The sequence below is a fragment of the Giraffa tippelskirchi genome, chromosome 9 (assembly GCF_054371585.1).
Source record: "Giraffa tippelskirchi isolate mGirTip1 chromosome 9, T2T-mGirTip1v1.2.pri, whole genome shotgun sequence".
NCBI lineage: Eukaryota > Metazoa > Chordata > Mammalia > Artiodactyla > Giraffidae > Giraffa > Giraffa tippelskirchi.
Window position 1 is genome coordinate 143151778 of NC_137283.1, and position 21937 is coordinate 143173714.

General features: G+C 37.4%; 2 protein-coding genes across 8 annotated transcripts in view; one reads left to right on the top strand and one right to left on the bottom strand.

The window, feature by feature from the left end:
- Positions 1 to 21937, bottom strand: part of NMBR (neuromedin B receptor) — a 45289-nt gene that overhangs the window by 22276 nt on the left and 1076 nt on the right. The window contains exons 2-6 of one of the 7 annotated variants that reach the window (XR_014065839.1): positions 19968 to 20047; positions 19561 to 19651; positions 12291 to 12448; positions 8965 to 9002; positions 7620 to 7921 (exon numbers count right to left, since the gene is read on the bottom strand). The gene's annotated coding sequence lies outside the window, so the exon portion shown is untranslated. Of the gene's footprint in view, positions 1 to 7619; positions 7922 to 8964; positions 9003 to 12269; positions 12449 to 19560; positions 19652 to 19967; positions 20048 to 21937 lie in introns of those variants that run through there. The other 6 variants (XR_014065840.1, XM_081530952.1, XM_081530953.1 and 3 more) reach the window with 6 other exon arrangements.
- Positions 11549 to 13373, top strand: GJE1 (gap junction protein epsilon 1). Its single transcript, XM_081530963.1, has 3 exons — positions 11549 to 11587; positions 12256 to 12438; positions 12978 to 13373. The coding sequence occupies exons 1-3, from the start codon at positions 11549 to 11551 to the stop codon at positions 13371 to 13373; spliced, it is 618 nt and encodes a 205-aa protein (XP_081387089.1).

Genomic DNA, 21937 nt, shown 5'->3' on the forward strand with positions numbered 1-21937 from the left:
AACAAATCTTGTGCACACCAGGACCCAGAGACCCCACAGAGACTGAGACAAAACTGTATTTGGGTGTCTCCTGAGGAGGTATGGGTCAGCAGTGGACTGCTGTGAGGGTAGGGGCTCTGGACGCAGCAGACCTGGGCACAAGCCCTCTTGGAGGAGGTCACCATTAATCCACCATAGAGCCCCCAGAACTTACACAAGACTGGGGAAACAGACTCTGGAAGGGCACAAACAGAACCGTGTGCACACCAGGACCCAGGAGAAAGGAGCAGACACCCACAAGAGACTGACCCAGACTTGCCCATGAGTGTCCAGGAGTCTCTGGTGGAGGCGTGGGTCGGCGGTGGCATGCTGCAGGGTTGGGGGCACTGAGTGTAGCAGTGCGTGCATGGGACCTTTTGAAGGAGGTTACCATTATCTTCATTACCTCCACCATAGTTTGGCTTCAGGTCAAATAACAGTGAGGGAACACAGCCCTGCCCTTCAACAAAAAATTGGATTAAAGATTTACTGAGCATGGCCCCATCCATCAGAACAAGACCCAGTTTCCCCTTCAGTCAGTCTGTCCCATCAGGAAGCTTCCATAAGCCTCTTATCCTTATCCATCAGAGGGCAGACAGAATGAAAACCACAATCACAGAAAACTAACCAATCTGATCACATGGACCAGAGCCTTGTCTAACTCAATGGAACTATGAGCCATGCCATATAGGGACACCCAAGATGGGCGGGTCATGGTGGAGAGTTCTGACAAAACGTGGTCCACTGGAGAAGGGAATGGCAAACCACTTCAGTATTCTTGCCTTGAGAACTCATAAACAGTATGAAAAGGCAAAAAGATAGGACACTGAAAGATGAATGCCCCAGGTCGGTAGGTGCCCAATATGCTACTGGAGATCAGTGGAGAAATAACTCCAGAAAGAATGAAGAGATGGAGCCAAAGCAAAAACAATACCCACCTGTGGATGTGACTGGTGATGGAAGTAAAGTCCGATGTTGTAAAGAGCAATATTGCATAGGAACCTGGAATGTTAGGTCCATGAATCAAGGCAAATTGGAAGTGGTCAAAAAGGAATAGCAAGAGCGAATATCAACATTTTAGGAATCAGCAAACTAAAATGGACTGGAATGGGTGAATTTAACTCAGATGACCATTATATCTACTACTGTGGGCAAGAATCCCTTAGAAGAAATGGAGTAGCCATCATAGTCAACAAAAGAGTCTGAAATGCAGTACTTGGATGCAGTCTCTAAAACGACAGAATGATCTCTGTTTGTTTCCAAGGCAAACCATTCAATATCATGGTAATCCAAGTCTATGCTGTGACCAATAATGCTGAAGAAACTGAAGTTGAATGGTTCTATGAAGATCTACAAGATCTTCTAGAACTAATACCCAAAAAAGACATCCTTTTCATTATAGAGGACTGGAATGCAAAAGTAGGAAGTCAAGAAATACCTGAGGTAACAGGCAAATTTGGCCTTGGAGTACAGAATGAAGCAGGGCAAAGGCAAACTGAGTTTTGCCAAGAGAATGCACAGGTCATAGCAAACACCCTCTTCCAACAACACAAGAGAAGACTCCACACATGGACATCACCAGATGGTCAACACCGAAATCAGATTGATGATATTCTTTGCAGCCAAAGATGGAGAAGCTCTATACAGTCAGCAAAAACAGGATCAGGAGCTGACTGTGTCTCAGATCATGAATTCCTTATTGCCAAATTTAGACTTAAATTGAAGAAAGGGGGGGAAACCACTAGACCATTCAGGTATGACCTAAATCAAACCCCTTACGACTATACAGTGGAAGTGATGAATAGATTCAAGGGATTAGATCTGATAGACAGAGTGCCTGAAGAACTATGGATGGAGGTTCATGACATTCTACAAGAGGCAGTGATCAAGACCATCCCCAAGAAAAAGAAATGCAAAAAAGCAAAATGGTGTCTGAGGAGCCCTTACAAACAGCTATGAAATGAAGAGAAGCAAAAGGCAAAGGGGAAAAGGAAAGATGTATCCATTTGAATGCAGAGTTCCAAAGAATAGCAAGGAGAGATAATAAAGCCTTACTCAGTAATCAGTGCAAAGAAATAGAGGAAAACAATAGAATGCAAAAGACTAGAGATCGCTTCAAGAAGATTAGAGATACCAAGGGAACGTTTCATGCAAAGATGGCACAATAAAGGACAGAAATGGTATGGCCCTAACAGAAGCAGAAAATATTAAGAAGAGGTGGCAAGAATACACAGAAGAACTATAAAAAAAAAAAAAAAAGGTCTTCATGACCCAGATAATTATGATGGTGTGATCACTCACTTAGAGCTAGACATCCTGGAATGGGAAGTCAAGTGAGCCTTAGGAAGCATTACTACAAACAAAGCTAGCGAAGGTGACTGAATTCCAGTTGAACTATTTCAAATCCTAAAAGATGATGCTGTGAAAGTGCTGCACTCAATATGCCAACAAATTGGAAAACTCAGCAGTGGCCACAGGACTGGAAAAGGTCAGTTTTCATTCCAATCCCAAGGAAAGGCAATGCCAAAGAATGCTCAAACTATCACATGATTGCACTCATCTCACATGCTAGCAAAGTAATGCTCAAAATTCTCCAAGCCAGGCTTCAACAATATACGAACCATGGACTTCCAGATGTTCAAATTGGATTTAGAAAAGGTAGAGGAACCAGAGTACAAATTGCCAACATCTGTTGGATCATTGAAAAAGCAAGAGAGTTTCAGAAAAACATCTATCTCTGCTTTATTGACTATGCCAAAGCCTTTGACTGTGCGGATCACAATAAACTGTGGAAAATTCTGAAAGAGATGGGAATACCAGATCACTTTACCTGCCTCCTGAGAAATCTGTATGCAGGTCAGGAAGCAACAGTTAGAACTGGACATGGAAGAACAGACTGGTTCCAAATTGGGAAAGGAGTACTTTAAGGCTGTATATTGTCACCCTGCTTATTTAACTTATATGCAGAGTACATTATGAGAAATGCTGGACTGGATGAAGCACAAGCTGGAATCAAGATTGCCAGGAGAAATATCAATAACCTCAGATATGCAGATGACACCACCCTTATGGCAGAAAGCGAAGAAGAACTAAAGAGCCTCTTGATGAAAGTGAAAGAGGAGAGTGAAAAAGTTGGCTTAAAACTCAACATTCAGAAAACTAAGATCATGGCATGGCATCAGGTCCCATCACTTCATGACAGGGAAACAGTGGAAACAGTGACAGACTTTATTTTGGGGGGCTCCAAAATCACTGCAGATGGTGATTGCAGCCATGAAATTAAAAGACGCTTACTCCTTGGAAGAAAAGTTATGACCAACCTAGACAGCATATTAAAAAGCAGAGATATTACTTTGCCAACAAAGGTCCATCTAGTCAAAGCTGTGGTTTTTCCTGTAGTCATGTATGGATGTGAGAGCTGGACTATAAAGAAAGCTGAGCACCAAAGATTTGATGCTTTTGAACTCTGGTGTTGGAGAAGACTCTTCAGAGTCTCTTGGACTGCATGGAGAGCCAACCAGTCCATCCTAAAGGAAATCAGTCCTGAATATTCATTGGAAGGACTGATGTTGAAGCTGAAACTCCAATACTCTGGCCACCTGATACAAAGAGCTGACTCATTAGAAAAGACCCTGATGCTGGGCAAGATTGAAGGCGGGAGGAGAAGAAGGGGATGACAGAGGATGAGATGGTTGGATGGCATCACCGACTCAATGGACATGAGTTTGAGTAAACTCTGGGAGTTAGTGATGGACATGGAGGACTGGAATGCTGCAGTCTGTGGGGTCACAAAGAGTCAGACATGACTGAGCGACTGAACTGAACTGAATATGGCAACAAGAAGACAATTGAGAAACTTAATATCAGAACTGAACTACAGTAGAAGCAGAGAGGAGGGATAATCCTTCACTAGAAATGGCAACACTGATCTTTCCTCACTATGAATGGTAGTTTTAAAAAGTTCCTAAATGTAATGTTTGTCCATGTGGGCAAGTTAAAACACCAAGATCCTTTGAAATTGGACACAGGGATAATGGTCAAGGAAGACTGTACAATTATCAAGATCTCAAATAGTGATTTAATAAAAATACTAAATCAAAGAACTTCCACACCCATTGCTCTGCGTATTTCTTTTAACTCACAAAAACTTACACCAACCCAAACACATACTCCCACACCTACACAAAAACATATCTTCAGCCTATAATTACTACAGGAAGTTGTGCATAGAATAGTTGGCTCAAAGGGACTGTGTAGCATTATTAGAGTTCTGCTTGAACACAGATAAAGGTCTCCAAGGGGATCTATTTTTAGAACCTTTTATGAAGGACTTGTGCTCAAACCGTACTTCCACTGTCTTGAAATCTGAGTAGCTTGCTCTTGTTTTGAGCTGTAACATACCCAGAATCAGGAGACAGTCTCTATATCATATCTGTGATAGCAGTCGATTCCAATTGCTCCACCAAATATGAGATCTTGCTTTTTCACAGATCTCCTTGTGTCATTTGACAATAGATAAGCAATTTTCAGCCAGGTAGTACTTAGACATTCTTCTATTTTCTTATCCATCAAATGTCTATTCATAACTGTTACATATTTTTAACAGATCTATTGACATAAAGTCATCTTTCAGATTATCACTACTGTAAATTTTATCCAGTTAGCCAAAGAATCCCATAATTATCTTTTTTATTAACATAATTGCTTCTAACAAATTCACTTCTGATATCGTCATTAGAAACCTGCCATCTCACTCAAAGTAAGTCCTATATACATTTTATAGATAAAAAGTGTTATTAGGAGCTTGCAGCACACAAATTCACCTTAAATTGTTTTATTCCAACAACATAAATGCTGGGACTGGTTTCCATTTGTTGCCATGTACAAGCATGCTTGTGATGATAAGGACAGTAAGGGTCACTACACATTCAAAAACCTTTTACTACATCTTGAAAAGTATGTACCCTGAACATATAAAGGCGGAAGAATCATTCCTTCTAAAACTATCTGTGTGATGGTTTTAGTTCATCTGACTCATAAAACTTGAGTAATTATAGTTAGTAGCACATTTATATAATCATTTCACATATGGTTTCACATTTTACCAGCCCCAGTACATTTGCATCCTGAGATATATATTAACATTTTAAAGATAAATTAGCATATCCTAATACTTAATAATAAGTAGGAATTCATAGAAAAATGGACATTAAAATTTGCTCCTAAAGGGAAGCAAAAGTGGTTTATATATCAGGTGTTCATAACAGGGAAAGGCATTAATCAGCTTTCAAAAGCTAAATTTGTCTCAAGCTCATTATTATTCAAAGCAATGAATTTTCCCTGGTAACATGTCACAAAGGGAATAAAGAACAGAAGTTCTAATGATAGCCCAGCAATTTAGCACAGGGTTTTAATTCAGTAATCTGGAGTTTATGCACATAAGACTGATTACATGCATAAAAGTTTGATTCTACAAGCACTTCATAAATTAAAGGAAAGCCATGTATTTCAATAATACAAAATATGTTTCAATATATACTGGAATTAAGTAGCATTTGGAATATACTGCCTCACCAAACATAAAACAATTGTTAATTTTCTTCACACTAAAGCATGCAACAAAAGCATTTACAATTTCTCATTATGTCCAACATTGGAAACTTACAAAGAGTTGATCACTTGCAGAACCTATATTGATGAACATTGGGGTGCAATAGGGATAAGCATTAGCAAAGGAATATTAGGACTGGCCTCCTGAGTTTGACTTTGTAGCAAATAATTTCACAAAAATCAGTGACTGTCAGATGCTTGTATGAATGCTCAGTCACTCAGTCATCTCCAACTCTTTGCTACAGTATGGATTGTAGCCCACCAGGCTCCTCTGTTCATGGGATTCTCCAGACAAGAATACTGGAATGGGTTGCATGCCCTCCCCCAGGGGAATCTTCCCAACCCAGGGATCGAACTCACCTCTGCCTTGGTCTCCTGCATTGCAGGCGGATTCTTTACCCACTGAGCCACCTGGAAAGCCTGTCAGAGGCTTAGTTCCCTGCAGATACTTGGTACTCAGTTGACTTCTTAATTTTAAATATAAAGTTAGAACCACTGTGCTACAAAGATTGCAAAATTGACATTATACTTACTCAAAGGTCATATGATCTTAACTCTTTGGAACATTGTCAACCAAGAAACAGTGTGAAGGGGTTTTATGTTCAGATAGAAATGGAGTAAAGAGGATTAGGTGTTCTTTTCTGCTTTCTGTTTAACAACTAGAAAACTGGATCAAAAAAGGTAGCCATCATTGTAAAACAGGAGACAGACAATGCAAAAAAAGCAGCACAAGACTGTAATCACAGAGAGAGAAGTGAACCATGGGAGACGCGATTGTTAGAACTCATTACCTAGAGGCAGTTTTCAGGCCCTGGTCAGGAAGTAAAAACCCTCATAGAGCCTAGTGGCCTCAATGAATTGAGGAACCAGAGTCAGGGTTTGAGGAGGCAAAGATGACTAGAATTTGGAGGACAGAGTACTATCAAGGCAGGCGCTAAATAGAGAGAACTTCAGAGATCTGCAGGGGGCTCCCCTTAAGGCTTTGATCAAGTTGTTGTTCAGTTGCTCAGTCATGTCCAACTCTTTGTGACCCCATGGACTGCAGCACACCAGGCTTCCCTGTCCTTTATCATCTCCTGGAGTTTGTTCAAACTCATGTCCATTGAGTCGATGATGCCATCCAACCATCTCATACTCTGTCATCCCCTTCTCCTCCTGTCTTCAATCTTTCCCAACAACAGGTTCTTTTCCAATGAGTTAGCTCTTCGCATCAGGTGGCCAAAGTGGAGGTGGAGCTTCAGGTTTTGCATCTGTCCTTCCAATGCATATTCAGGATTGATTTCCTTTAGGATTGACTGGTTTGATGTCTTTGCTGTCCAAGGGACTCTCAAGAGTCTTCTCCAACACCAAAATTCGAAGGCATCAGTTCTTTGGCACTCAGCCTCTTTTATTGTCCAGCTCTCACATCCGTACATGACTACTGGAAAAACCATAGCTTTGACTATACAGACCTCTACCTGCTTATACATAAGAATAAACTTCCCATGGCCAGAGAAGAGAATCACCCATTAAGACTTAAAATACAAACCAGTTTGAAAGTAACTTGTGTCTCCATAGCCAGACCCAAATTAAACTTCCTGAGCAGGGTTGGCTCCACACAGATTGGCAATTTTTTTTTAAAGGCCTGGATAGTAAATATTTTAGTTTTATGGGCCATATGATGTTTGTTGCAAACATTCAATTCTCACGAAAGCAACCACAGACAATACATAAGTGAATGAGCATGACTATGCTGCAATAAAACCTTATTTCACAAAAGGAGTGGCTGATCCATGGACAATAAATAGTTCACTGACCACTGTCCTAGAGATAAAAAATATCGGAAATGAAAAATGCTCTGAACAGGCTTAACTTCAGATGAGATTCTGTACAAGATCAGTGTTAACATAGTGACTATTCATGATGAAACACAATGAGAAAAAGGATTTATAGAGAGAATCAGGTATGTTTGGCAATATATCAAGCATAAAGCATAATAATATCAAACATATCACACATAAATTAATACGTATTTATTCTTAGTCCCAGAACAAGAGGTGAAGGAGAAGGCAAAAATACTTGAAGAAATAATGGCTTAATTTTTTCCAAATGTGTTGAAAACAAATCCATAGACCCAAAGCATTCAACAAATTTCAAGCAAATGAGGAAACTGAGGTTTAGACTTGTTAGGTCAAACTCACAGTTAACACGGAATATTTAAACAACCAATAATGGAAGAAAAAGACAGGAACTCAGAGTTTCTGGATTTACAGGCTGTGTTCTCCTACAGAGCTTGGTTATATGGATGGAGTAGCTGAAGAAGAAATAAGGGATATCATGCAGTTTAGGAATCATGCCGTTTATGAATATTTAAAATATAAACTTGTTGATAAACAAAGAGAGAAATACCTTCGATTTAACCATTAGGACAAGCAATTACTGGCATCACACAAATTATTGACAGTAAATCTCAGAGCTAGTACAATAACTCTAAGCATGGTTATATAAATTAGAATCAAAAAACCATACATAGAAATTATTTCCAAATCATAGAATTCACTCTTTTCATTTTGTCGAAATGGAAGCACACCCCAGAAAGTTAAATAACTTGCCTAAAATCACACCATTGGTTATAGACCCTTTCTTTTAAGCTATCCCCAGCATCATTCCGGAAAATATAAATTATTCATACAGAAAGACAAACCCAATTTTGGCAGGTCAGAGATTTCAGTGAGATGTGAATTGGTTAAGGATTGTGATTTATGAATTGAGGCATCTTTCCAGATTGCCTTATCTCAGCTGTCCTGTGAAGCGCACTGTTGCGAGCACCTAAATTGACCTCTGTTTCATCCCATTCAACAGTCATTCCATAGCTCATGTGAAGGAGGGTAAATTACTGTAACAGTTCAAAACTTATATAGAGATCATTTCTCTTTGTTTGCCCGATATAAAATAAGCCAAGATAGATTGTGACTCTACTCTGAAGGATTTAACAACCTAAGTCATGCCTCATTTTAAGCAAGTTCTCTGCAGTATGCAGTATACGGCTTCCTAGGTGGCGCTAGTGGTAAAGAACCCGCCTCCCAAAGCAGCTTAGATGTAAGAAATGTGGGTTCAGTCCCAGGGTCGGAAAGATCCCCTGGAGGAGGGCATGGCAATCCACCCCAGTATTTTTTCCAGGCGGGCTGCAGCACACAGGGTCGCACAGAGTTGGTCACGATGCACATGCTGCAGTATGCATGGCTACATACATGTGTACAAATGTACATATATACATACAACACAAGTACACATGCTCTTATGTAAGCCCCATGAAGACAGGGGTCACATCGTTCTCACACATTCCCAATACCTTACCTTACACAGCAGTTGATACTGTAGGTGCTCAATATTTACTGAATGAATGAAAAAAAAAAAGGTGAATAAGCACAAACACATAGAAAAGCATACCTCTAGAGCAATACATATAATTTGATTTTTAAGTACTAATTTAGAGCGAATTATTAAATAATAATAATAAATAACATCTATGGATTAATTTCCATGTGTAAGTTACCATAAATAGTGCTCTTCAGCACTTTTATTTTAGCCAATCTTGTCTTGAGTTCTGCACAAAATTAGAGGTTTATCCCCTTTCTGGGTTAGACCACAAAGGTCTTAAATGTTTTGAGTCTCAGAAATTTTTAGGACACCAAGAATATCTGTCAAAAGATTGTACCTGACTTCTAGGGCTTAGATTAGTACTGGAACATAGCAATGATCAATTAATGCCAGCAATTTCTGTGTGTGTGTATGTGTGTGTAATAGCAACAGTAGTAGTAGTAGCAGCAGTGCTAAATCTGGGCTTGCCTTCTATCCGAAGTTGAAAGCTTTAAGCAAGTTTGAGCAGGCAAGTTGATATGGTTGCCCCAAATTTTAGGCCATTTACTCAGGAAATTCATTGAGGTGTCCTAACCATTTTTAAAGTCTTTGAGGCTGGGAGAGCAGAGAGAGCTTTCAATGATTAAATTTACTCAAAGCCCACTGGGGTTCAATCCCACTAGTCCTTGGTGAGCAAAAGTCCATGTCTCAGCATCTTAGTAATAGACTCTGATGGAAAAGACATTCCTCCCATATACAGTGGAAGTGAGAAATAGATTTAAGGGACTAGATCTGATAGACAGAGTGCCTAATGGACTATGGACGGAAGTTCGTGGCATTGTACAGGAGACAGGAATCAAGACCATCCCCAAGAAAAAGAAATGAAAAAAAGCAAAATGGCCGTCTGAGGAGGTCTTACAAATAGCTGTGAAAAGAAGAGACGTGAAGAGCAAAGGAGAAAAGGAAAGATATTCCCATTTGAATGCAGAGTTCAAAGAATAGCAAGGAGAGATAAGAAAGCCTTCCTCAGCCATCAATGCAAAGAAATAGAGGAAAACAATAGAATGGGAAAGACTAGAGATCTCTTCAAGAAAATTAGAGATGCCGAGGAAACATTTCATGCAAAGATGGGCTCGAAAAAGGACAGAGATGATATGGACCTAACAGAAGCAGAAGATATTAAGAAGAAGTGGCAAGAATACACAGAAGAACTGTACAAAAAAGATCTTCACGATCCAGATAATCATGATGGTGTGATCACTCACACTCACCTAGAGCCAGACATCCTGGAATGTGAAGTCCAGTGGGCCTTAGAAAGCATCACTATGAACAAAGCTAGTGGAGGTGATGGAATCCCAGTGGAGCTATTTCAAATCCTAAAAGATGATGCTGTGAAAGTGCTGCACTCAATATGTCAGCAAATTTGGAAAATTCAGCAGTGGCCACAGGACTGGAAAAGGTCAGTTTTCATTCCAATCCCAAAGAAAGAAAATGCCAAAGAATGCTCAAACTACCGCACAGTTGCACTCATCTCACACACTAGTAAAGTAACGCTCAAAATTCTCCAAGCCGGGCTTCAGCAATACGTGAACCGTGAACTTCCAGATGTTCAAGCTGGTTTTAGAACAGGCAGAGGAACCAGAGATCAAATTGCCAACATCCGCTGGATCATCGTAAAAGCAGGTGTGCTGCAGTTTGTGGGGTCGCAAAGAGTCCGACATCACTGAGCGACTGAACTGAACTGAACTGATAGCTGATTAACAATGTTGTGGCAGTTTCAGGTGAATAGTGAAGGAACTCAGCCATATATATATATATATATATATATATATATATATATATATATATATATATATATACATGTATCCATTCTCCCCCAAGCCCCTCTCCCATCCAGGCTGCCACATAACATTGGATAGAGTTCCATGTACTATACAGTAGGTCCTTGTTGGTTATCCATTTTGAATGCAGCAATGTGTACATGACCGCCCATAACTCCCTAACTATCCCTCCCAGAAATCAGTTTTATTCCATAGAAGTAAACAAGAAAACATGGAACTAAACAAGAAAGGATGAGTACATGGGTCATTTCCCATGTAGTTATCTTTTCAGACTCAACTAACAGGAAGCCCCCCACCCCCACCTGCAAAAAGATCACCCAATATTTCAGAGAAAGCTCTAGGCTGGAATCCACTGATTTACACACAGGCAACTCTTAGGCAACTGGGAGGCAGTGAGTGTCAAAGCCCTTACTGGGCTGGCCTCCTGCTCTCCTGGCACGCCTGGGTGACTGGCGGCTGTGCTGACAGTGTAAGTCAGGGGATTATTAGGTTGACTACGTTCCCCAGGCTCTTTGTTTTTGTTTTGTTTTGTTTTGGGAGGGAGAGAGGAAAGTTGACTGGGGCCCCAGAGATCTATGAAAAAAAAAAGAAAAGGAGGAGGGGAGAGAAATGTGCAGTGATAAGTGCTTTCTGTTGTAAAAGTCATGACAGAAAATAAGAGTTTGATTCTGGCAGAAGCAAACTGGCAATGTGGGTCAAGGATTAACCCTCAGAGATGCCAGGATAACATCTCCTGAGACATGTCTCTAAATTACATCAAAAACTTCTATGAAGGATGTGTGAGTATTATACAAACAGCAACGGTTGTATGAGTCCTCTCTGTGTATTTTAACCTGATTCGCATGAGTGCTGATGAATAAATAGGGTTCTCTACATGCATGGAGAGTCATCCAAATATGAACCATTTACTTCAAAGTATTCTGAATCTAAATAACTGTAACTAGAATAATTTAGGAAGTGCTTCTAGCTATTGGTGCTTTAAAGCAGCTTGCTCTCTCAATTTGATAGCTGAAGAAGTAGGAAAGAAGGTGTAATGACAACTAAATAAACACTATTTGGTTGTTAAGAAAGTGCATATACTAATGAGTCTAACATTGGATTTGTTACCCAATTATCTTAATAGGTACTAGACATACTAAGATTACCTTGATTGTACTGCAAAAGGGATATTGATTGAATTCAAAGCTTTCTACAAATTTCCAAAATTATTTATTTCATTAGCAACAAGGTCCCATTTGACTGTTGCTCTTCATATTTTCAGAGTGAAAAGCATTAAAAAATCTCATAACACATAATTTAAACTGGACTTGATGATCTCTAAGTTTTTTTCTTCAAAATTTCATAAATCTTAAAATTTTTTTAAATGTGATGATGAAAACATCCTTTAAAATGTCCTCCTTTAATTTTCGTTTTCAAAAGATTTTTTTTTCTCCTAAAACTGTAACAGATGAAGCCTCCTACCGTGATTGGCCAATTTCATACCCTTTTCTTTGGATCAGTTCGAATGTTCTTCCTCGGGGTCTTAGGCTTTGCAGTCTATGGGAACGAGGCTCTGCACTTCAGTTGTGATCCAGACAAGAGAGAAATAAACCTCTTCTGTTATAATCAGTTCAGACCAATCACTCCACAAGTAAGTTTTCCTGTGTGCACAAATATAAACCTTATTCTACACCAGATAAAACTGTTTTCTTTTTAAATGTAAAATAATATATAGACTATGCTAATGAGTATTATTTCCAGAATAATAAGGTTTTTAAAAATTAATCATATATTTCAGGTAAATTAATTTAACTAGATCAAGAGTTTCTTCCAAGTCCAGCATTCTATTATCTGTTGATGTTAGAATTATACTCGAGGCTTGTAATTAGAAAATGCAGATAGGGTAGCTACTAAAATAAAGTATATCATCATTGTTAGTAATTGGTAGGTGATGACAGTAAAATGCGACTACTTTGTCACAATCATTAAGACATCTAAAGTTTTAAACTTTAAACATTAAATGAGATATGTCCAGAATTGCTACCTTCATTGTATTATTTTTATTCCTCATAAGACTTACAAAACTGAGAATTTTTAAGTTAGCCTCTATTGAGGGTCAGTACATTTTGTTAGTGTATATTTTCATGACATGCTGATGGATTTGACTAAGATATTTCTGACATACTTTAGGTGTTCTGGGCATTACAGCTAGTGATTGTCCTGGTTCCTGGAGCTATTTTCCATCTATATGCTGCATGTAAAAGCATCAATCAAGAATGCATTCTTCAAAAACCCATCTACACTGTGATCTACATCCTCTCTGTTTTGTTAAGAATTAGCCTAGAAGTGGTAGCATTTTGGCTTCAGATTCACCTTTTTGGTTTCCAAGTAAAACCTCTCTACCTGTGTGATGCTGTGTCTCTCGGGAAAAAATTTACTATTATAAAATGCATGGTGCCAGAACACTTTGAGAAGACCATTTTTCTCATTGCAATGTATACATTTACTGTCATTACAATAGTATTATGTGTTGCTGAGATTTTTGAGATCATATTTAGAAGATTATGCTTTCTAGTCAGTCAGTGACCAAAAGGATGATTAACTACTGTCATGCCACAGTTATTTATCAACCATTTTTATTTAGTTTTATCTTATTCAGTGAGTATCTCAACTTCAAACATAAATATCTGTTTTTTAAACATACCTCACTGTGTCTGAAATTTATGTCTAGTATAAAATATAAGACTAAGTTCTAAGGCAGGGATTCTTGAACAAACTTTTTGTTCCATTTTAATTTTTTTCACACATTAAGAAATATACATGGAACTAATGGTAACTCATTTTTTAAACAGTACTTTTACAGAGCTCTTTCATACACAACATCTTAATCGATCACAGTATTTTATGGCCAGAGAAACTTTTATCAGCTCTTTTATACAGGTGGAAAATTAGGCTCAAGGAAGTTAATGTATGCATCCAAAGTCACACAACAAGACCAGGATTCAGCTTTCTTAACTAGAGAAGTCATTTCACTCTCCACTTAAGTAAGCAGCATAAATTTTGAGGATGTAATTATTGTTGCAATCATGTAAAATATAACTTACTGAAGTACAACAGTTGTCAGTTAATTATTAAAACAGTCATTCTATAATTTGATCACTAACTTGAAAAAAATGGAGCACTTACATTTTTAATATTATACTCACGTTTTCTTGAAATTTTTAATGTTAAAGTATATGGTAATATGGCCACTAAATAAATAAAAATGCTATGGAAAATAATGTGCATGGGCTCTTTGCTTCTTGTTGGAGGAAAAAAAAATCCCTCTGCACTCATAGATATTCTATAACTGCAATTTCTATATACAAGATTACTGAGATAGAAAATTATATTTATATTGTTAGTCTTCCTAAATTGCTATGAAATGATTTCTAAGGTATTTTCATATTAATTCAGTGCATTTCTTTTTAACTGCCTGTTTTACCAATAATCATGTCCATATAATATCATTTAAAAACTTTACATACGACTGCCTTATACTAGCATTTTATTAGGGAAATAAGTATAGTCAGTAAAAAACTGAGGTTTTCAATTTTTTTCTTAGGCACTATTCAACCCACGGTTGATATCATGAATTTCTACATTTAAGGGGTTTTAAATCATTGAGGCTTTCTCCACATGACAGCACAAGAGAAATTCAACGAAGAGCTGCACAGTATCTATTATTAAACATGTACCACATTAGAAGTTCAAATACAAAGATTAACAAGACTTAGCACCTTTATAAGACCAAGAATACACCTGCTAATGCAGGAGACGGACGTTCAACCCCTGGGTCACGAAGATCCCCTGGAGAAGGAAATGACAGTCTACTCCAGTATTCTTGCCTAGAAAACCCCATGGATACAGAAGCCTGGTGGGCTACAGTCCGTGGGATCACAAAGAGTCGGACACGACTGAGTGACCAACACAAATTGGTGTGTTCGTCGCTCAGTCGTGTCCAATTCTTTGAAACCCCACAGACTATAGCCCAACAGGCTTCTCTGTCCATGGGATTCTCCAGGCAAGAATACTGGAGTGGCTTGCCATTCCCTTCTCCAGAGGATCTTCCCGACCTAGGGCTCGAACCCTGGTCTCTTGCATTATAGGCAGATTCTTTACCATTTGAGCTACAGGGAAGTCCCTACATAAATAATTCTTAAGTTCTATTCTGGGGCACAGTGAAATGACTTGGAAACAGTTGAACCTTGGTGTTTCCTTTTAAGCTCTGTGAGATGGGAGCAGGGTAACCCTCACTGAAGGCCCAATTTTGCCCCATTACTAAGGCAAAACCTTTCTGAGTACCCTATGAGATACCCCTTTGATGCTTTGAAAATACTATTTTTCCCCTGCTCTCAAATTCTTGAATTCCTTTCTCAGGCTGTTGACTCACTGTCTTAGTCCAACTGGACTACTATTACAAAATATCTCAGCTGGATAGTTTATAAACAAAAGAAATTTCTTTCTCATAGTTCTGGAAGATAGAAGTCTCAGATCAGGGTGCGGGCATGTTCAGGTTCTGATGAGAGTCCTCCTCTGCATTATAGTCTTGTCATCGTAGCCTCACATGGCAGAAAGGCCAGAGGGCTCCCTAGGGTTCCTTTTACAAGCACACTAACCCCATTCATGAGGGTTCCATTCCCAAGACCTACTTACTTGCCAAAGGTCCCACCTGCTAAAATCATCACACTGGAGGTTAGGATTTCCAACCTATGAATTTTGGGGGGAACACAAACATCTGGCCCATTGCACTCACAGTTGCCACAGATTACTATAGCTACATGAAGCAGGTCTTTGCTGTGCCCAAGGAAAGAAGGGAGAAGGGATAAAAAGACATTCTTCTTGATGGCCTCTTACAAATTTTCTAAGGGAAGATCATTAAAAAAAAAAAAAAAAAGAATTCCCTTTAATATCATTGCCCATTCAAAGATGAACACTTTGATTTATTCTTATTCTGATTCATCCTAGGACATTTTCAAAGTAATGCCCCTTTTAAAGAGAATTTCTACCCTAGCTGTTGGGGAAAGTAACTATTCTCAGGTCTATGTGACTCTTGGGTATTGTTCCTTTTAATCCTTTCAGGTAGTTCTTTTCCTGCAAAGATGTCACATTGATCAGGACTCAGTCAAAGACCCTTTACAGATCTCCGGGCTCTCTTGCTTTGCAGCTTCTCCCCCTGGGGCAGTCAGTCCTGTCAATTTAGCCTCCTCAGCTCTGGACTCGCTCTCCTCAACTGACAAGGAGGAAAGATAGCATTTCTAAGCCGCCGGAGGAATTCTGGCCACCTCTGCTTCAATTAAGTAAACAGTGCATTATGTGTAAAGATATAGAATCTGTGTGAGTTGGTTTGGACAGTCTTTAATTCCTTAATGATCTACATTATTCTATGATTTCATTTTGTTAGCAACTATATCAGGATTGTTAGCACACAGCTAGACACTGCTGGATAATAAATGTTACAAAAAATATAGCATTTATAACATATAAATATCAGATATTTAATTATATAAAATATAAAAACTGATTTTTCTAGCTAAACTGCAAATGCAGCAAAAATGAATAAGAATGTCAAAGCTAAACAAATAACTAACCACTTGAACATATATTTAAAGATATATTTAAAGTTATTGCATAAAAAGTTCTTGGGTCAAATAAGACCATTTAAACTGAAGTTTTTCAGTCTGTTTATAAATGAAAAATGGTCAGGATACTACATATTAAATCCTATAAGATGTTGCCAAAATTGTAGTGCATGGCAAATTGACAGCAGAAAATACACTTCTTATTTTAAAAAGAAACAATAAATGTAATTGAAGCAGCAAATATAAGAACTTCAAAATAAAACTAAGGAAAACAAAAACAATTTAATAAGGATAAAGACAGAAAGTAACAAATTATAAAATAAACAATATACAATAGATAGATCCAAAATTCTTCTTGAAAATAAGAATTAGAAAAATGTAGCATATCAAATCATGTGTGCAAGTATATCTTTGTAAGATTTTATAATATATATGGAGTTATACATTGTCACTTGAAATACATTGTGATAATTTAAAGATGTATACTATAAAATACAAGACAACTAAGAAAACAAAAACAACAAAATTTTGGCTACTAAGCCAAAAAAGGAAATCAAAACATTCAACGAATCCAAAAGATGGCCAAAAAGACAAAAAGGAACAAAAACAGAGGGGACAAATTGAAAACAATAACAAGATAGTAGAATTAGACCTAAAAATATCAAGTTACAATAAAGATAAAAGTGGAAGCATTCCAAAGCAAAACAGAGATTTCTGACTACATTTAAAAAAATATACAAATCATATTATTAACAAGAAGCTCACTTTAAATAATTAAAGATTTAATATTTTTAAAATATTTTAACAAATATTAAATAGATAATAAAAAGTAGAAAAAGATGTATCATGCAAATAGTAAGAACCAGAAAGCTGAATTAGCTGTATTAATATATGAGAAAACTCAAGCAGATTTCAGGGTAAGGAATAGTGACAAGGATAAAATAGAAATTTCATAATGATTAAAGTATAATTTCATTAGGCAGCATAACAGTTATAAATGTGTATGCCACCAGCTAGAAAGTGCCAAAATATAAGAAGCAAAGCCTGCTAGAGCTGAAAAGAGAAACAAATCCAATTATAATTAAATATTTCAACATCAGTAATCAACTGACAAAGTAGAATATCAGGAAGGAAACAGAACACACCAACAAATAACTGGAACTAATTGATATTTAGTGAACACTCTGCCAAACAAAGCGCAGAATATATATATTTTTTCAAGCACATGTGCACCATTCTTCAAGAGAGTACATTTTCTGACTCGTGATAAAGTCTCAAGGATTGAAATCACAATGGAATTAAACTAGAAATAAATAAAAATAAGATATATGAAATATGCTCAAATATTTTAGAAATGAACAATATGTTTTTATGAACCCATTGATCAAAGAAAAAATTACATGGAAAATTTTAAACAGAATTTATCAAAATTTGTAGAAAGCAATTAAAACAGTTATTGGCAGCATATAAAAAGCTCTGAATACTATGTTAGAAAAAAAGGAAGTTCTAAAATGATTTTAGCTTCCACCTCAAGAAATTATTTTATAAAACAGTTTAAATACTAATTAAATAGTAGGTAAATAAAAATAAGAGCACAAAACTTTGAAATAGAAAACTGAAAGATAATAGAAAAATCAATGAAATGAAAAGCTGGTATTTGAAGAGATTAGTAAAATTGATCAATTTCTAGTTAGCCAAACTGAGATAAATTTGAGAAAGATATTCTTTCAGAATAAAAGAGAATATGAAAATAACTCATATCATAAATGAAAAAAAAAAAAAGGAAGGGACATCACAACAGAACATTTAAATAATTATAAGGAAACGCCATGAACAATGTTACACCAATGAGTTTGATACTTAGGTGAAATGGAAAAATTCCTTTAAAGACACATAGTACTAAAAGCTGACTCAACAATAACCAGAAAATATGAATATCTCTATACATATTAAAGAAATTAAATTTAAAAATCAAAAGCTTTCCCAGAAAGAAAATATCAGGCCCAGATATCTTCAGTGGTGAATTCCATCAAATGTTTAAGGAAGAAAAAAATACAATCTCATTAGGGACTAGGAAGGACTATTTGCCATGTCATTGAATGAAGCCAGTGTAACCTTGATATCAAAACCGTTTAGCAAAACTAGTCCAGCGTATGTAATCCAGCAATATACATAAAAGATAAGACATTATGTTCAAATGGGATTTATCCCAGGAATGAAAGGTTGCTTTAACATTTGAAAGCCAGTCAATGCAATTCAACTAGATTAATGGAATAAAGGAAAAAACTCACCTAGCCATCTTAATAGATGCAGATAAAAAGCACTGGATTACATAACCATTTATTAATATAATGAAACAAACTAAAACCCATATCTTTCACATAAGAGAATTAGCTAAGCGTGATAAAAAGCATATAAAAATACCTACAGGAAATATCCCACTTAATAGTGGAAGAATAAATAATTTCCCCTTTAGTCAGGTAAAAAGATAAGGCTGTGTACTTTTACCACTTTTGTATAGCACTGAACTGGAGGCCAATAAGACTAAATAAAACAAAAAATACATACTTAAATATATACTTATTCATTAAGGCAATAAGACAAAAAATATAAGACATACAGATTAGAAAAGAAGAAATATGGTCTTTAGTCACAGATATAATCATGAAATAGAAAATTCTAAAGGACATACTAGAATTTGTAATTAAATTATCAAGGTTAAAATTTCTGTAGAGTAATTAAAATGAAATTGTAATTTTAAAACATCATTTGTGATAATATTCATAAATATGAAACAGACAGATAAATTTTACAACAGATGTGCTAAAGCTTTACAATGAAAACTAAAAAATAATCTTGAAAGAAATTAAAACTGTTTTAAATAAGTGAGTTTATGGTTTGGAAGCCTTAATCTTTTATAACTCAGTCACTCGAAACTGATGTGTTGATCCAACACAATTTCAGTTAAAATCCCAGCAAGCTCCTGTAGAAATTAAGAGGGTGCTTTTAACATTTACACGGAATACAAAAGACCTAGAATAGCCAACATAATTTTGAAAAAGAAAAATAAAAGTAGACAACTTACATTACGAACTCTTAAGACTTACTATACAATATAAATGAATGCACATGAAAAATAGAAACAAACTCACAGGTATGGGGGCTTCACTGGTGGTTCACTGATGAAGAACCCACCCGCCAGTGCAGGAGATGTGGGTTCAATCCCTTGGTCAGGAAGATCCCCTGTAGGAGGAAATGGCAACCCACTCCAGTATTCTTGCCTGGAGTATTCCACGGACAGGGGAGACTGGTGGCTTACAGTCAACAGAGTCACAAAGAGTCGGACATGACTGAGTAACTAAACAGCAACAACACGACTTCCTACAAAGGTACAATAATCAAAACAGTGTAGGGCTGGCATGCAGATAGGCATAGTGATTATAGGAATAATAGAGAGATCAAAAATAGTTCAACACATATATCTATAACTTAATGGTGCTAGAACAACCAGATAGCCATGCTGAAAAAATAAATAGCCTTTTTTTTTTTTTTTTTTTACCTTTATCCCTGTCTCAGCCATGGATGTGTAGATGGAACTGGCCAAGTCATTGGTCTTCTCTTTTAATCTTCTGCTAGTAACTGTAAGAGGGAAAAAAAATTCTATTTTAGGAGATGATAAACAATAAGCATGTGAGTCTCATATATTGGAAGCCAAATTTCTACCATAGAGAGTGTACCCAAAAGAAACAGCTACAGGTATATACCACTTATTACATTGGTTGAGCCCCGTCATTTCCCATAAAAATATGTGTGACCACAATCAGAACAGAAAGTTTTGCTGTGAGATGACCACACTGGACTAGTACACTGGAGTCCAGGCTATGGTACAAAACATTTAACTTTTTCCCCACAGATCTGGTGTCTCTCCCTTTTCTTCTTCCTGTGGTTGCTCCTACCCCCTATCTCTGCCCTTCTCTAACTTGCCAAAATTCTACCCCAACCTGAAAAGGGATATCAGATCCTTCAGCAACTGATTAGAGTTGGATGGAGAAGAGTTTAGGTCTTTATTCATAGTATAATTATCAGTAAATTCTTAATAGAATATCATCAACCACAAAATTCAACCTCATGTTTTTAGTATTTATTTCACAGCATAATTTCCATGTGATGTTAACAATGTCTGTTCAGTTCAGTTAAGTTCAGTCACTCAGTTGTGTCGGACTCTTTGTGACCACATGGACTGCAGCACGCCAGGCTTCCCTGGCCATCACCAACTTCCAGAGCTTGCTCAAACTCATGTTCATCGAGTCGGTGATGCCATCCAACCATCTCATCCTCCTCTGTCGTCCCCTTCTCCTCCTGCCTTCAATCTTTCCCAGCATCAGGGTCTTTTCCAATGAGTCCATTCTTCACATCAGGTGGCCAAAGTATTGGAGTTTCAGCTTTGGCATCAGTCCTTCCAATGAATATTCAGGACTGATTTTCTTTAGGATGGACTGGTTGGATCTCCTTGCAGTTGAAGAGACTCTCGAGTCTTCTCCAACACCACAGTTCAAAAGCATCAATTCTTTGGCGCTCAGGTTTCTTTATAGTTCAACTCTCACATCCATACATGACTATCGGAAAAACCATAGCTTTGACTAGACAGACCTAAGTTCTCCAAAATATCAATTATCCTCTGCTGAAGGGAATACAGTACTTAGAAAGAAGACAGCGTTTGTTGGCAGGTGGAGCAAAATCCCAAAACACTGATATTTAGGTTCCAACCCAGAACAATTATATATGAAAGTCTGGGGGTAAGAAGGAGACCTAGATATGAGCTTTTTAAGAACTTCTAGGGTGAACTTTAAGGAGAATCACAGATGAGACTCAAGAAGTAATAGAAAAAAAGTACCTCCAAAGTTATAAGGACAGAGAGACAATTCTGCTTTGCTTCATTAATTTCTCTATGAATCTAGCAACTTCTGACCGGATAGTGTGAATAGAGGAGAAAGAAACCGTACTATCGTTGCATGTTCCGCTGCTCTAACAAAATACCACAGATTGGGCAATTTATAAGCAACAGAAATCTATTTCCTACAGTTCTGAAAGTTGGATGGTTAAGATTCAGGTGCCAGCAGGACCAGGTTCTGGAGGGAGCCCTCTTTCAGGTTGTGGACTGCTGATTTCTTGTTGTATCTGCAAATAGTGGAAGAGCAAGCTAGTTCTCTGGGTCTCTATTATTAGGGTACTAATCTCATTCTCGGGGGCTCTGCCCACATGAGCTAATCATATGCCAAGGGCCCATCTCCTGATATCACCTCAAGCATTACCTTTAAACATATGAATTTGAAAAGTGAAAGTTAAAGTCACTAAGTCGTGTCCGACTCTTTGCGACCCCATGGACTACACAGTCCATGGAATTTTCTAGGCCAGAATACTGGAGTGGGTAGCCTTTCCCTTCTCCAGGGGATCTTCCCAACCCAGGGATCAAACCAAGGTCTCCTACATATCAGGCAGATTCTTTACCAATTGAGCTATCAGGGAAGG

What these genes read in the sequence shown, in the direction of transcription:
- GJE1 (XM_081530963.1), top strand. Translation starts at nt 11,549, where the DNA reads ATGTCTCTAAATTACATCAAAAACTTCTATGAAGGATGT. An exon ending in AAAACTTCTATGAAGGATGT is followed by an intron (nt 11,588 to 12,255) that starts GTGAGTATTATA and finishes AAACTGTAACAG; the next exon opens with ATGAAGCCTCCTACCGTGAT. An exon ending in TCAGACCAATCACTCCACAA is followed by an intron (nt 12,439 to 12,977) that starts GTAAGTTTTCCT and finishes GACATACTTTAG; the next exon opens with GTGTTCTGGGCATTACAGCT.